Genomic DNA, 16,073 nt, shown 5'->3' on the forward strand with positions numbered 1-16,073 from the left:
GCAAATTTGCTAATGTTATTGCTGATACCATCTTCTATATCATTTACATATATTGTAAAAAGCTGCGGTCCCAGCACGGATCCCTGCGGTACCCCACTGGTCACTGCCTGCCATTTCGAAATGGAGCCGTTAATCACTACCCTTTGTTTCCTATTAGCCAACCAATTCTCTATCCAATCTAGTACTTTGCCCCCAATCCCGTGCGCCCTAATTTTACTCACTAACCTCTTGTGTGGGACTTTATCAAAAGCTTTCTGAAAGTCCAGGTACAGTACATCCACTGGATCTCCCTCGTCCATCTTCCGAGTTACATCCTCAAAAAATTCAAGAAGATTAGTCAAGCATGATTTCCCCTTCATAAATCCATGCTGACTCTGTCCTATCCTGTTACTATTATCCAGATGTGCCGTAATTTCATCCTTTATAATAGACTCCAGCATCTTTCCCACCACTGAGGTCAGACTAACTGGTCTATAATTTCCTGCTTTCTCCCGCCCACCCTTCTTAAAAAGTGGCACAACATTAGCCGCCCTCCAATCCTCAGGAACCAACCCCGATTCTATTGAACTCTGGAAAATAATCACCAGCGCATCCACGATTTCCCGAGCCACCTCCTTCAGTACCCTGGGATGCAGGCCATCAGGTCCCGGAGACTTATCAACCTTCAGACCTAACAGTCTCTCCAACACCAAATCCTGGCAAATAGAAATTCCCTTAAGTTCAGGTCCTTCAGCCACTGTTACCTCAGGGAGATTGCTTGTGTGTGTGCGCAATCGTGTTTGGTATGTATGTGTGTGAGTGTGTGTGTGTTTGTCTTGTGTGTATGTTTGTGGATTGTGATTATATGTAGGAGAGTCTGGAATGTGTGCAAATTTGTGTACATGTCTCTAAATTACATGTCATGTGTTTGACGTGTCTATGGGTCATCTGTGCTGACTGGCTCCAATTTTACAAATGCAGCTCATTGAAAAATAATCAGGAGGGTGGAACACTTTATCGACTTATTTGCTGCACTTGCATGTTTTCATTCATCAGCGATAATACAGGAGACCCTCTAGGTTAACATGATCATTTGTGAAATTTAAGCTGGATCTGATCTCTCTACATGGTGCTGTTGTGAAACGTAGTTTCCCTGACATGCTATGCAGTTCTGCACTGAGCAGATTTGAATTCCCCGCTGTTTGTGCATGCCCGTGAGCTCCTGCAGCTACTATTAGCTCTTTTGTTACCATTAGTCGTCTCCTGGAGGTGCGTGTGTTGCTGACATTGGCCTTCAAAGCATCTTTTGTTCAAGTGAATGCTCTCTACAACTTGACAAAGTTATAAATTATAAGAAGGATGCCCACTTACCTTCACTCAATCGTCACCCATAATTCAATGGGACCTCTCACCATGGTGGAGTCAGGTTTGTCTCATTGCAGAAGTCTAAGCAGGTCATCTCAGTTGCATCTATATTTCAGTACTGAAAGGACGTTGCTTGATTCAAGGAGACCATAAATAGAGGCCCCATCCATCCTGGATATAAAAGATCTCATGACACTATTTATGCAAAAAGCAGTTCATTCTCTTCAGTATCCTGACAGTATCTATCCCTCGACCAACACCAGTCATACAGGCAGTCTGGTCATTACCGTGTCGCTGCTTCAGGGACCTTGCTGTATGCAAATTGGGTGACCACATTTTTTTGTGATATAACAGTGACTGCCACACATCAGGCAGTGTGTCAAGAAACTCAACTGGATTTAATCAAATATGTCCACAGGAGTAGACGCATTCAAGAGTGTTACATGTTGAAGACATCATTATGGGGGATAACTGAACATTGAAGACCTACCAGTAAATTTTTAAATAGTTAATACGCAGATCCATTTGCTTTCTTCCCAGTTTGTGTAAAAATAAATCCCATGCGTACAACATTTGTCTACTTCTCAGTAGACAGCCATAGGTTCAAAGAGGGTGATCCTGCCTGAGCAAATACCTTAAACTTTAAGGATGTGTCCGTCCAGGGATCCCCGTTACTCTGAAACTGCTTATGGTAAAGTTCAACACAAAAGGCTGCGAATGAATCAGAAGGCTGCGGACTCCTCATCACTTTTAGCCGAGCTGCAGGGCAGCAAGCAACTTGGGCTCGTTAAAAGGATTATGTCTTAAGTGCTTTTTATTAAACTGAATTCAGTGAACCCTCGTCCGATGAATCGTGAGGGAGTTGCTTAGAGTTTATGTGAACCTGGCGAGAGGTCCTAACCACAGAAATTTGTCGTGATATTCCATAGAGCTTGCCCGTTGCTCCCACCCTTCTTTCCATGGATCTGAAACATGTTCCTTTCTCAATAACACATTTGATTTCCTTCCGAAATTCACAATTGAATCAGCTTCTTGTCAGGCAATGTGGTCTGGGATGGGATAGATCTGGGATAGACCAGAATGGCCAGCTGCAGTGGCAGAATTCTCCCTCGCTTCCTCTCTGACTTTCTTTTGGCAAGTCCTTTAAATCTGTGTCCTCTGGCTGTTGACCCTTTTGTCATTGGAAACATTTTCTATTTTCCCTTCATAATGTTGAACTCTGTCATGAGATCTCTGTATAATTGTCGATTGCTGTAAAGGAGAACAATCGCAGCTCTCTCTAATCAATCCACAGAATGAAAGACCCTCATTTCTCATGCCATTGAAATAAAACTCATTTGCATTCCCCAGAGGCTTTTAAATATTTAACTTTGTCGTTTGACATGTACTGGTTTTTAATAAGAGCAGATCTCCGAACTAAATGATGCTGTTCCAAAGTAGAGCTTATCACATTTCGGTCAGCGATTAGAAAGTTTATTTGCACTCTTAAGAGTGATCATTACACAGATTGAACATTCAGTTATTGTAGTGAAAGCAGAAATGCAGCAATCATTTAAACTCTGTCTGATCAGAGTCTGTCAGGTACCTCAGAAGGATTGAGTTTATTAACCCCCACCCCTGCCTCCCGGCCCAACCTCTTCCCTGTTTTGTATGCCTTAGATTTCTGCCTCTATTAAGCTCAGGCTGAACAGTCTTTCTGAAGAGCTTTTGGCAACAAATAATTAAGAGCTTCAGTTTGAAGAACTGCAATGGACTGCAAAGTCCAATCATGCATACGGGTCGTTTCAGTCTCCTGAGTATCTGCATGTAGCTGTTTTTGCTGAAGCCTTATTGAACTCGATGGTCGCTGCTGAGCCAGACCTAACATCTCCCCATCTCCCTGCTGGGTACGCAAGAGACCCCTGTGCATGCAGCCCCACCACCTTACATTGCCGCACACATCCATCCAGTTTCTGATTTGTTTGACTCTGTTGCATCTTTCTGGTTTTAATTTAATGTCTTCATTTCATAGACAGTCCCGATCCACCTTCGGACCTGGAATTAACCAACCCTCAAGATAGAAGCGTGCAGCTGTCCTGGATTCCAGGGGATGATCATAACAGTCCCATTACAAGTATGTGTGTTCGACCTTAAATTCTGAGGAATCTTACAGCAGACCATCAACACACCTATTCTTTGCTTCATTCTTCACTTTCAATCAGATTATGGTGCATCTGTACCTCGAATCTAGTGGGCATCTTTATGACTTTAACACTAATGACTTAGCCATCAATGTCTAATTAGATGCTTCAGTTACAAATCCCCAGCGTCTTTAGCCTTTTGGTGGAGTTGGTGCCAGACTACCGTTAGCCTTCCACTTGGGGAGAATGTTCCCTGCCACCATTTGAATGACTTGACTCGAATTTCTAGGTTTAAACCCCCTTGTTCCAGACTCCCTCACCAGAGGAGAGAGTTTCTCTCAATCCAAACCAATTGCTCTGAATATTATTTTAACTCCCTCAATTAACACTTGCCCCCATATTCTTTACTTAAAAGCTTAGTAATAATGTTAATGGAGCCTTATTACCTTTAAATTTGAGCAGCACCGTGGCTCAGTGGTTAGCACTGCTGCCTCACAGCACCAGGGACCCATGTTCAATTCCAGCCTCAGGTGACTGTCTGTGTGGAGTTGGCACATTCTCCCTCTCCTCCAAAGATGTGTAGGTTAGGTGGATTAGCCGTGCTGAACCACCCTTGCTGTCCAGGGATGGACTAGTCATGGGAAATGCAGGGTTACAGGGATAGGGTGGGGGGGTGGGTCTGGGTAGGACGCTCTTTGGCCCATCAAGTCCACACCGAACCTCCAAACAGCCTGTTTCCACACTGTAGGGATTGCACGATTCTAACTGCCGTTCCAGGGCTTAGGGCATTGCTCTGCAGTTGAGGGTCTTTCGCTCATTGAGATAGTGAAGCTTTGCTCAAGTAGATACAGACTGTTTCCTCGAGACATCCCCCTTGAAAGGAGCATCATTCGATGCCACCGTAGTAACCAAGGAAGTTCTAAAGGGAATTCCTCTCCTGGAGAATGGTGAAAATGGCTGAGGCGAATAAAGTTGTAGGTCTGTAGTGGTGGAAAAGGCCCTCCCAGTCTATCCCAGTCAAAAGCAGCTACCAAACTATCCTAATCCACACACTTGGCCCATAGCTATGTTTGCCTTGGCATGGCCAATGCACATCTGAACAGCTCTGACATGTTCTGAGGGTTTCCGCCTCTTTCCCCCTCCCCACCCCTTACAAGCTGTGAGCTCCTGAATCCCAGCACCCTGTGGGCTGAACAAGTCCTTTCTGACATCCCCCTTGCCTTAAATTGATGCCTTTGTCATTTGATCCATTTATCAAGGAATCTCTTGAACACGAATCTTTTTTCTGGAAGCAGGAATGGGCGAATGAGGGAGAAGGGACTGGAGAGACCTGATGTGATTTAGATTAGGAAAGCTGAAAAAGAGCTGGCTTAGCCAGATGAATTGTTTCTGGGCCATGTAGCCTCTGTAATCCTGATTAAACCAGGATACCCGCATTCTGCAACATCATTCACATTTAGCCTTACAGCACGGGGTTGACCTCTTTCCCAGCTTGTTCTGGGGAAAAGAGAACTCTGCTGTGATAACAGACTGTCGATATGGGTCTGGGATGTTTGAAGGATGTGTCCAAATTTGCCAAGTTCAAGTTGAGGTTACGCTGGGGGAATGGGGTGGAGTGCAGAAATCTATGTTAATCTTGAAACTAAGAAATACTTCTGAGTATTTATTAAATGGCAAGTGATCTCTACAGCAAGTGAAGTCCATGCACTAATGTGAGTAATACTGGTTTCCTCTCAGAGTTCATCATTGAATATGAAGAGGATCAGTTTGACCCTGGATTGTGGCATCATTTGACCGATGTCGGAGGAAAGCAGACCACGGTCCACCTGAAGCTTTCCCCCTTTGTCAACTACAACTTCCGGGTCATTGCTGTCAACCGAGTAGGCAGGAGCGATCCGAGTTATCCATCTGAGCACTACTTCACACAGCCAGCTGGTAAGATACAGTCTCTTAAAGGCCAATTGTGTTTTACAACGATGACATCTGTACTGCCAACGCCAGGACGGTTGGCAAAGATGGCTGCTGGTGTGTGCCCAGCAGAGGTGATGTTGCACAGTGGTCTCTGTGCCAGGATAACTCTGCGTGCATGGGTGACGTTATCGGTTCATGTACAGATAAATCAGACTCTGGTTTGTGAGCACCCTGATCTTTTGCTGTAAATTCCCATGATCCAACTCCAGGAGTTACCTGACCAAGGAGCGTCACTCCGAAAGCTGGTACTTCCAAGTAAACCTGTTGGACTATAACCTGGTGTTGTGTGATTTTTAACTTTGTCTATCTCAGTCCAATGGTGGTTTGTCCACATCATGTTTCTCAGACATGTTCACACAGATGAAGTCAGTGATGGTGCCAGATAGGAGGTGGGTAAATAAAATGGTGCTGTCTCTACCTTTTGCTTTTGTGCGATATAGCAACTCCTTTTTGTTTCTTGCAGCTCCTGATGAAAACCCCACAGGAGTCCAAGGGATGGGAACAGAACCCAACAATCTGGTGATAACCTGGGAGGTATGCAAACTGTTTGTTGTAATGGACTTACCAGTACATCTGACTGGTTTGCTATGTGCCATTTCATCAATATTGGTATTTCAGAAAGGACACTTACAGCTTGTTCCAGTGACTCTATGAATAGAGGTTTCCCACAAATTTTATACAGGTAACTTGGAGAAGATTAAGAGGTAACCTGTTGAGGTGTTCAAAGTTCTGAACAATTTTGACAGGGTAAAGAAGGATATTATGTTTGCACGAGTTAGTATGTCAGTAACTCGGGGTCACAACTTGAAGATTGTCAGCAGGGGAGCTAGGAGTGAGATGTGGAGAAACGTGTTTGATCAGAGTTGTAAGAACTTGGAATGCACTGCCTAGGAGAGTGGTGGAGCCGGATTTCATAAGAGGCTTCAAAGCAAAGCTGGTTATACATTCGGAAGTGATGAAGTTAGAGGGCTGTGGAAATAAGGTATAGTCGATTAGCTGGGTAGCTCTTTCGGTACAAACACAAGGGGTCGAATGGCCTTCTTCTGCACTACAACATGCTATAATTCTGTGTAACAGAATAAATGGGTGCAAATCTCTGGAATGTTGAGGTGCAACAGTTTGCCCTAGCCCTGCAGGCCCGTTATTTTATGAACTGCTGGAAAAGATAGAACAATGATTGGTCCAATGACATGGCTATCTACTTTCCAATGAGTTTCAAGCCTTGACTAGCACGTATCTCGTCAAGATTGAAACTAGAGGCAGGTTGGTATGAGATTGGGAAATGTCAAACTAACTGGGGGTGGTGGGGTTGTCCCTTCTCTGAAGGCTGAGGTGTATTGTTGGGACAAAGTACAGAAAGCAGTCCTTCCTCTCCATCTACCTGCTGTACATGGTCTGGGAAGGCTTGGTTATAATGTCTACATGTCTTAATTACAAAATAATGCCAGCTAAAGGCATGGCAGATGCTGTATTACAACATATATGCAACCGAGGTGTCCGAAGTCACTATTGTTGCAAGTGTTTAAACTCTGGGCTTGGCCAGCTTAATTCCTTCTGTTGGGGCTTACTTAAAAATTTAGAGTAAATATTTGGCTCATCATTGCCCCCTTTCTTTCTGCCACCTACGCTTCCTGCGTTCTTGAGGTTCTCTCCCCTGCTCTTTTATGGCGTGATTCTTAAAGGCATCAGCAGCCTACACCACCATCTCCCAACAACCACTTGCCCCAAGGGTCAGTCTTTGCACAGGCCAAATATGTGTGTGCCATTCCAACATTGTGGAGGGTTTGCACCAACATTCCTATAAAAGTCGCTGGCAGAGAATCAGGAACCCTGACTAGACTTCCGTCCCAAGACAGGATGCCGGGATCAAGTGCGACCCTCCAATTGCTGCATTAGAAATGTTCAGCACACAGCCTCTCTCCTCTGTGTGACATAAACCAGGCAGCTCTGTCTGCATGACATCTGCCGATGCCCCTCATGTGATTAGATTAGATTAGATTACTTAGTGTGGAAACAGGCCCTTCGGCCCAACAAGTCCACACCGACCCGCCGAAGCGCAACCCACCCATACCCCTACACTTACCCCTTACCTTACACTACGGGCAATTTAGCATGGCCAATTCACCTGACCTGCACATCTTTGGACTGTGGGAGGAAACCGGAGCACCCGGAGGAAACCCACGCAGACACGGGGAGAATGTGCAAACTCCACACAGTCAGTCACCTGAGGCGGGAATTGAACCCGGGTCTCTGACTCTGTGAGGCAGCAGTGCTAACCACCGTGCCACCATGCCGCCCACTGTGATGCCAGGCAATGCCATATAACACCACCAGAGCAGCTATTGTTTCTAATAAGGGTTTGAACGTTAAATAAATTCAAACAATTGGAGCATGAAACAACTCTTTGTTTTGTCCATCTTGGGGCCTCGCAATTACCATGCCTTGCACAATTCAATACACACAAGGGCAGACACATGTGCACCATGCACGCATGCACACACACACTCACTCTCTTCACTGAAGGGAGAGATGAACAAGCCAATAAAAACCTCAGCCAATTGTGAGTTGGTGGGACAACACGGGACAGATAATTATAAATATTGCTCACATACCAATGTCAGTGATCCAATAAGCCACACTGGCTCCCAATTAACATTAGCTAGCTACCTATCTTTAACCCAAGGTGATATGGACTTCCCCGGAAAACACGTCGGGCTTGTAGAATCATGAGGGGGAAGGCGACTGCCTGGCGGTATTACCTCCAGACTGTTAACCCAGAGACCAAGGTTTTTTGGATCCAGGTTCGAATCCTGCCATGGCAGATGCTGTAATTTGAATCTAATTTAAAAAATCCGAAATTAAGAATCTAATAATTATTTTCGATTGTTGGAAAAGTTAAATTGGTTCATTATCATCATTTAGGAAAGGAAACTGCCATCCTTACCTGGTCAGGCCTACATGTGACTCCATACCCACAGTAATGTGGTTGGCTCTCAAACTGCATTCTGGGTAATTAAGGATGAGCAATAAATGCTGCCCCAGCCAGTGACATCCATGTCTCATGATTAAATTTTAAAAATTGTCACTATTGACCACGTGATCCAACAACTTGTTTCACATGTCCCCTGTTGTGTAGGGCAAAGATCAACCTCCCCCAACCTTCTCCACAGACGTCCAACCCCGTTCTGTTTGTAAATGACTGGACATTTGTTTGCTGTTTCTCTTTAGCCTTTGAAAGGTGTCCAGTCCAATGGGCCAGGCCTAACTTACAAAGTCAGCTGGAGACAGAAGGACAGTGATGACGAATGGACCTCTGTGATGGTCGCCAATGTTTCAAAATACATCGTTTCGGGCACCCCGGAATTTTCTCCCTATGAGTTGAAAGTGCAGTCGTTCAACATCCTTGGAGCTGCCTCGGAGCCTGAAATTGTAATCGGATACTCAGGCGAGGATTGTAAGTAACCGTTGTTCTTGTAGTGTTGGTCTTGTTATTCTGTCATTTCTCAGCCGTCCTTTCCTTGACCGAGCAGCTCACCTCAAGCATCGTAAAAAGCAAATTGGCTGCTCAGAGTGATCTGAAAGGTGAGAACAGATTGCCCCAAAAGGACACAGGAATTAGGGCTGACGTCGACAGTACGTCCCATCGAGCCTGTGCTGCCATTTAATACAAATGTAGCAGATCTTGGGCTTTTACTGCACTTTGCTGTCCATTCCCCGATTTCCTGGAATCCCCGAGAAACCCAATTTCTGATTTTTCCAGCCTTTACTACATTCACTGGTGGGATAGGCCAACCTTTACTGATTCTGTGGGTTGAGGCATGTGTCCATTGTTCTCTGTTATGGACCAGTCCAATCCCCTCAAAACATACCAAGGAGATAGCCTCAAATCTAACTTCTAATTTATTTAATGGTGCCGCATTCCAGATGCAATTCAATTGGTCAAACCAGGAGGCTTTAAGCTAAGCTTACTTTATTCTTACACCACAGTTAAAATACAGATAAAGAATTTGGCATAACTTTAACTCTTTCAAAATAATAAATTATTATAGTCCCCCTTATCTGCGGGGCATACGTTCCAAGACCTACAGCGGAAAGCCAAAACTGCAGATAGGAGCAAACCCATTCATTTAAGTGGGAAACATACCTTCCCAGCAGCCCTTAGTCCCTGGTGCTGGAACGTTCCTTATAATATGTTCGGCCCGTGGTAAACCGCAGGTAACTAAAACCACAGAAAACAATTCCATGGATACAACGGTTGGCCTGTACTACTCATCGACTGTTCCAATACAGCAACATCCCATAGACATACCCTTGGCAAAGGCAAATTCTACAAAACAGATCTCCCTCTCTTGCTGTCTCCAGTCCAGAGAAGGAACACCGACAGGTGTGGTGCTGTGGCTTCGTTGGTTAAAAGGCCTGCCTCGTAAACTGGAGATACTGGGTTCAAATCCCAGTGGTGCCTGTTTGTTGTGTTGAAGGGTCATTATGTCAACTTCTTTAGGGCGGCACAGTGACTCAGTGGTTAGCAATGTTACCTCACAGCACCAGGGTCCCAGGTTCAAATCCTGCCTCGGGCAACTGTCTGTGTGGAGTTTGCACATTCTCCCCGTGTCTGCGTGGGTTTCCTCCGGGCGCTCTGGTTTCCTCTCCCAGTCCAAAGATGTGCAGGTTAGGTGAATTGGCCATGCCTAAATTGCCCATAGTGTTAGTCAGAGGGTATGGGTGGGTTACTCTTCGGAGGGTCAGTGTGGACTGGTTCGGCCAAAGGGCCTGTTTCCACACTGTAGGGAGTCTAATCAGAATGAGTCTTGCAGCAGAGAGCTCTTGCAGTAGCAGAGAGAGAGCTGTATCAAGCAACTGAAAGGACATACTGGAACCCTGGGTCTGTGAGAGGCTGATTCCACCCATTCATGCTTCTTTTTAATTTAAAAGAAAAACCCAAAGTCTGCTTTCCATGGAACAGCCACCTCTGCACCAGGTTTGCAACACCCCTCTTCAAGAGAAACAGGACAGAACAAATCCCTCTTAAAGGCACACATTGTCACATTCCCACAGAGCTGAAAGTCTCTGGCTAGATTCCCCGTTAATGCTGAGTTTTTGCCTGGCTTTGGATGAGGCAGTGATTCCAGAGTTCAGGCTTGCCTCAGAACTGTTGGGCTAATGAGGAGGAATAGCTGGGTGGCATTTCCTAATCTCAACCACTATCTATCTCGCTGCTGCAAAGGGTACTTGAGCTGACATAGGTTTGAGCTAGACTGAGAAGAATTTGAGATATGACACTTTTCCAGGTGATTCCATGTTAACTGGTCCTTGCTAAAAAGTTAGGTTGAACTGGAGTAGCTTGGATTTTATTTCCAGAAACAGGGCATTGCACAACTCGACGGCCATGTTTGATAGCAGCTGAACACCCACCCTCACTGTTGTCTGTTGTGTAACCACCTCAAAAGTCGAGAAAGAAACATAGTTACATGCAGCAGAGTTCTTTGGATGAGAAGTAGAAATGTCAAGATAATTTTTCTTCTTTTTCCTTTACTCTCTGAGGGCATCACTGGCAGGGCCAGTATTTGTTGGGTATCATTACTTTACCTTGGATTGAGTGTCGTGCTAGACTGTTTCAGAGGACAGTTCAGAGTCAACAACATTTTAGGTCTGGAGTCACCTGTAGACTAGACATGGTAAAGGCAGGGTCAAGTCCATACCTTAAAAGACACTAATGAATCCAATGGGTTTTTAAAACAATTGACTATAGTTTTGCAGTCACTATTACAGAGACTGGCTTCCAATTTCAGATTTGTTGGGGTGCATTTAAAACCGCGAGCTGCCGAGATTTGAACCAGTGACCCCGGAGTTTTACTCTGGGTGTCTCAATTTAGCGTTATCAATTAGCCATCATCTCACTTCCTGAATTTTTTTATCATTGTAGTGGATTCTTGCTTTTCCGTTAGACTAAATAGCCTTCGACTTGTGTTCTTGCCAATGAAGTGATTCGCAGCTGAAACCAATGTCAAAGAAAAATGAGTCCAAAGCCAAGCCACTTCAGTACACCAGCCCTTCATTTTTAACAATCCGTATCAAAGGGGCATTTTGTGGTCTGGTCTACATGTAGTCTATTTTAATTAAAGCAACGTTATCATTTCTTTCAGCTATCTCCTGGCTTAGTATAGTCCAACTCACTCAGCCCATAATGAGTAAGCCCATAATGTTCTCTGTTCTAGAGCAGTGAATGACGATGATAGGAAAACATGAACGGAAAAGAAACCAAAACATGTCCTTGTTTGTGAGAAATGTATTTGACATTAATGTGGGTTGCTATTTGTGTGGAGCTGTGAACTGTATTATAGTTACGAGTGACGGGAAAATCACTTGTCTGTTCCATTTCCAGTGCCAATGTTGGCTCCTAGCAATGTGCGTGTCCACGTCGTCAATAGCACACTCGCAAAGGTGCACTGGGACCCAGTTCCACTGAAAAGTGTCCGTGGATTCCTCAAGGGATATAACGTAAGTGGATGATGAGATGAGGTAATCAGCAAGGCTATTTCCTGCTCAACGTTCGTGATTAGCAGGCCTTGCAAATCCTCAGTGAGAAAAACCAAATCCAAACTGAGAAGTGTTTAGAGACTGCTATCTTGGAAGCAACTGGGTAGCAGAAATGCAAAGGAAGAGGGGGCAGCGATCGGAAGAAGGTGAGCCAGGTAGATCTCATAGAATTTGGCTTCCCCAATTGGGGCTGTTAACCTGGTGTAATCAGGGAGCCCTGGCTGACAAATATAAGCAGGAGGGTCAGGGTTCTGCTCGCTGTAGGAGCCAGCTGGGCCAGTGTCATGTACTATGCACGTGTAAATTAAGGGTGATGTTGATGAGATACCGGCCTCCGTGGAGTTAGTTCAGAGGGATAGAGAGGAGAATGATTGAACGATAGGAGTGATGGTAGTGAATGTGAGGTAAGTGGAGTTCGTAACGAGGCAAATGCAGAGATACTTCTGCTAGAATAACAGAGGGGCGAAGTTAAACAAAGCAAGATTAGCAAAAAAGTAGGAGGCACTTGTGGCTCTAGAATGTGATGGATCTTACTCCCTACCATTTACTCTTAACCCTCGTTGCATGTGTGCCCTGCCAATATTGGGTGGAGTTAGGCCAAGAGTTCTCACTCAGGCCTTGAGTCACTCGAGAGAGACAGCGAAGTTCAACCAATGATCCAGAATCAGCAAACAGTCGTTTCCTATAGGGTTAAGGAGAGAAAGTGGATGGGAAACTGATGGGACATTGACGGGATGTTTGGACACTTTGTGATTCCTCTTGCATGCAGCAAGAACCATTGCTTGAGCTTGCAGGTGTGACATGAAGCTGAGGGCCCAGTCTGTCATTTTCAGGTGAAGATATCAGCCTGTGACAATTTTCAGGAAGAACAGTAAAATCTCCTGGACAACATTCTTCCTTCAGCCAGCACCACACAAAGTAGCTAATTGGTCATTTTATCTTGGTGAAACTGAGGACTGCAGGTGCTGGAGAGTCAAAGTCGAAAGGTCTGGTGCAGGAAAAGCACAGCAGGTCAGGCAGCATTCGAGGAGGAGGAGAGTCAACGTTTCGGGCATAAGCCCGACATTCCTGATGAAGGGTTTATGCCTGAAACGTCGACTCTCCTGCTCCTGAGATGCTGCCTGACATGCTGTGCTTTTCCAGCGCCACACTTTTTGACCCATTTTATCTTTCCACCTTGTTATAGTGGTGGCTGTGACTCTCTTTGTAAAAGCGGCGAGCAATTGCAGAGGGGTTTATTGGTTACAAAGTGCTGGAGGAAACCTCAATCCTGTGCAAGGTATGACATCAATGCAAGCGAACTCCTCAATTTCTCTCGTTTACTTTTCACATGCAGATCTACTACTGGAAGCAAGTGAGCCTGAACAAGCGGGGCAAAGGTCACACAGATGTCAAGATTTTGAACTTTCTGGGAGATAAGAGCCACGGCATGTTGCCAGGGTTAGAACCTTTCAGCGTTTACAAGCTAAATGTTCGAGTCCTTAACGGGAAAGGAGAAGGACCTCCCAGTGAAGATGTGGTACTGCAAACTCCAGAAGGAGGTAAAGAATCCAATTGCATTACCTCCTTGATTGAATTTTTTTTTTATATAGGCATCTGCGATTCTGAAATGCTCATGTCCCCACATAGCAAGATCTGGGCAGCATGTAGGCTTGGGCTGGGAAGTACAAGCAACCTTTGAACTCCATAAAAGCCAGCCAATGGCCAAATCACACATTTTCTCCTTGGTCCCTGGCATTCAATTGCATTACCCTTGCTGAATTCCCTTCAACCAACGCCAAAGAAAGAAACAAATTCATGTTATTACTGAATTTTAGTTTATGCTCAGCACTGGTATAGCTGGCATTTTATTGCCTATCCAAACTGTTTCTGGAAGGTTGTTGGTAGCCAAAGCATTATAAGATCATAAAAAATAGTGCTACTTTTGTGGCTTTCCTATCTGTTGGGGTGCTTCTAGAATCTCAGGATTATTGGAAGATTGCTGCTATTGCATCCAGCCCCTCTGCAGCCACTTCTTTTAAGACCCTGAGGTGCAGGCCATCTGGTCCAAGGGACTTGTCAGTCTTTAATTCCATTAGTTATTCCAGGAGCAGTTATGATTGTTTCAAGTTCCTCCCTCCATTTTCCCTCCTGCTTTTCTACTGTTCTTGGGATGCTTTGTGTTTCATCCACGATAAAGGTGGATACAAAATACTTATTCCGAGTTTCTGCCATTTCCTTGTTCCCATCATTAATTCCACAGTCTCACTCTCGAAGTGAATAGTGCTCACACTCTCAGTTCTTTTCCTTAATTTGTGATTTTTTAAAACTTATATAGGCTTAAGAAGCTTTTACCATCTGTTTTTATATTTCTCAATAATTATCTCTTCTAATGTCTCCCTCTTCATTTTTTGTGATTCATTGTGGTTTTTAACATGTTCCCAATCATGTGAGCGACCACTAATCTTCACAGCGTTATCTTTTTTTTTCTTTCAACTTGATAATACCCTGAACGACTTCAGTCGTCCCATAGATGGTGCCTGACTCTTGTCTTTTCTGCCACAGAGGAATATACATTTAGTGTCATAGAGTCATAGAGATGTACAGCATGGAAACAGACCCTTCGGTCCAACCTGTCCATGCCGACCAGATATCCCAACCCAATCTAGTCCCACCTGCCAGCACCAGGCCCATATCCCTCCAAACCCTTCCTGTTCATATCCCCATCCAAATGCCTCTTAAATGTTGCAATTGTACCAGCCTCCACCACTTCCTCCGGCAGCTCATTCCATACACGCACCACCCTCTATATGAAAATGTTGCCCCTTTGGTGCCTTTTATATCTTTCCCCTCTCACCCTAAACCTATGCCGTCTAGTTCTGGACTCCCCGATCCCAGGGAAAAGACTTTGCCTATTTACCCTATCCATGCCCCTTGTACTTTTGTAAACCTCGATAAGGTCACCCCTCAGCCTCCGACGCTCCAGGGCAAGCAGCCATAGCCTATTCAACCTCTCCCTATAGCTCAAATCCACCAACCCTGGCAACATCCTTGTAAATCTTTTCTGAACCCTTTCAAGATTCACAACATCTTTCCGAAAGGAAGGAGACCAGAATTGCACACAATATTCTAACAGTGGCCTAACCAATGTCCTGTACAGCTGCAACATGACCTCCCGACTCCTGTACTCAATACTCTGAACAATAAAGGAAAGCATACCAAACGCCGCCTTCACTATCCTACCTACCCGTGGCGCCACTTTCAAGGAGCTATGAACCTGCACTCCAAGGTCTCTTTGTTCAGCAACACTCCCTGGGACCTGACCATTAAGTGTATAAGTCCGACTAAGATTTGCTTTCCCAAAATGCAGCACCTCACATTTATCTGAATTAAACTCCATCTGCCACTTCTCAGCCCATTGGCCCATCTGATCAACATCCTGTTGTAATCTGAGGTAACCTTCTTTGCTGTCCACTACACGTCAAATTTGGTGTCATCTGCAAACTTACTAACTGTACCTCTTATGCTCGCATCTAAATCATTTATGTAAAAAGTAGAGGACCCAACACTGATCCTTGTGGCACTCCACTGGTCACAGGCCTCCAGTCAGAAAAACAATCCTTCACCACCACCCTCTATCTTCTACCTTTTGAGCCAGTTCTATATCCAAATGGCTAGTTCTCTCTTTATTCCGTGAGATCTACCCTTGCTAACCAGTCTCCCATGGAGAACCCTGTCGAATGCCTTACTGAAGTCCATATAGATCACATCTACTGCTCTGCCCTCATCAATCCTCTTTGTTACTTCTTCAAAAAACTCAATCAAGTTTGTGAGACATGATTTCCCACGCACAAAGCCATGTTGACTATCCCTAATCAGTCCTTGCCTTTCCAAATACATGTATATCATGTCCCGCAGGATTCCCTCCAACAACTTGCCCACCACCGACATCAGGCTCACCGGTCTATAGTTCCCTGGCTTGTCCTTACCACTCATCTTAAAGAGTGGCACCACGTTTGCCAGCCTCCAGTCTTTTGGCACCTCACCTGTGACTATCGATGATACAAATATCTCAGCAGGTGGCCCAGCAATCACTTCTCTAGCTTTCCACAGAGTTCTAGG

The 16,073-nt window shown here is 44.9% G+C and overlaps 1 protein-coding gene across 23 annotated transcripts in view; it reads left to right on the forward strand.

Moving 5' to 3' along the window:
* Positions 1–16,073, forward strand: part of nrcama (neuronal cell adhesion molecule a) — a 406,165-nt gene that overhangs the window by 339,668 nt on the left and 50,424 nt on the right. For all 23 annotated transcript variants that reach the window (XM_072552544.1, XM_072552543.1, XM_072552546.1 and 20 more), the window contains 6 exons: positions 3,356–3,457; positions 5,202–5,399; positions 5,899–5,969; positions 8,664–8,889; positions 11,818–11,933; positions 13,309–13,513. In XM_072552544.1, the coding sequence (XP_072408645.1) occupies positions 3,356–3,457; positions 5,202–5,399; positions 5,899–5,969; positions 8,664–8,889; positions 11,818–11,933; positions 13,309–13,513 (918 nt within the window). The remainder of the gene's footprint in view (positions 1–3,355; positions 3,458–5,201; positions 5,400–5,898; positions 5,970–8,663; positions 8,890–11,817; positions 11,934–13,308; positions 13,514–16,073) is intronic.

Source organism: Chiloscyllium punctatum, chromosome 32, assembly GCF_047496795.1.
Source record: "Chiloscyllium punctatum isolate Juve2018m chromosome 32, sChiPun1.3, whole genome shotgun sequence".
NCBI lineage: Eukaryota > Metazoa > Chordata > Chondrichthyes > Orectolobiformes > Hemiscylliidae > Chiloscyllium > Chiloscyllium punctatum.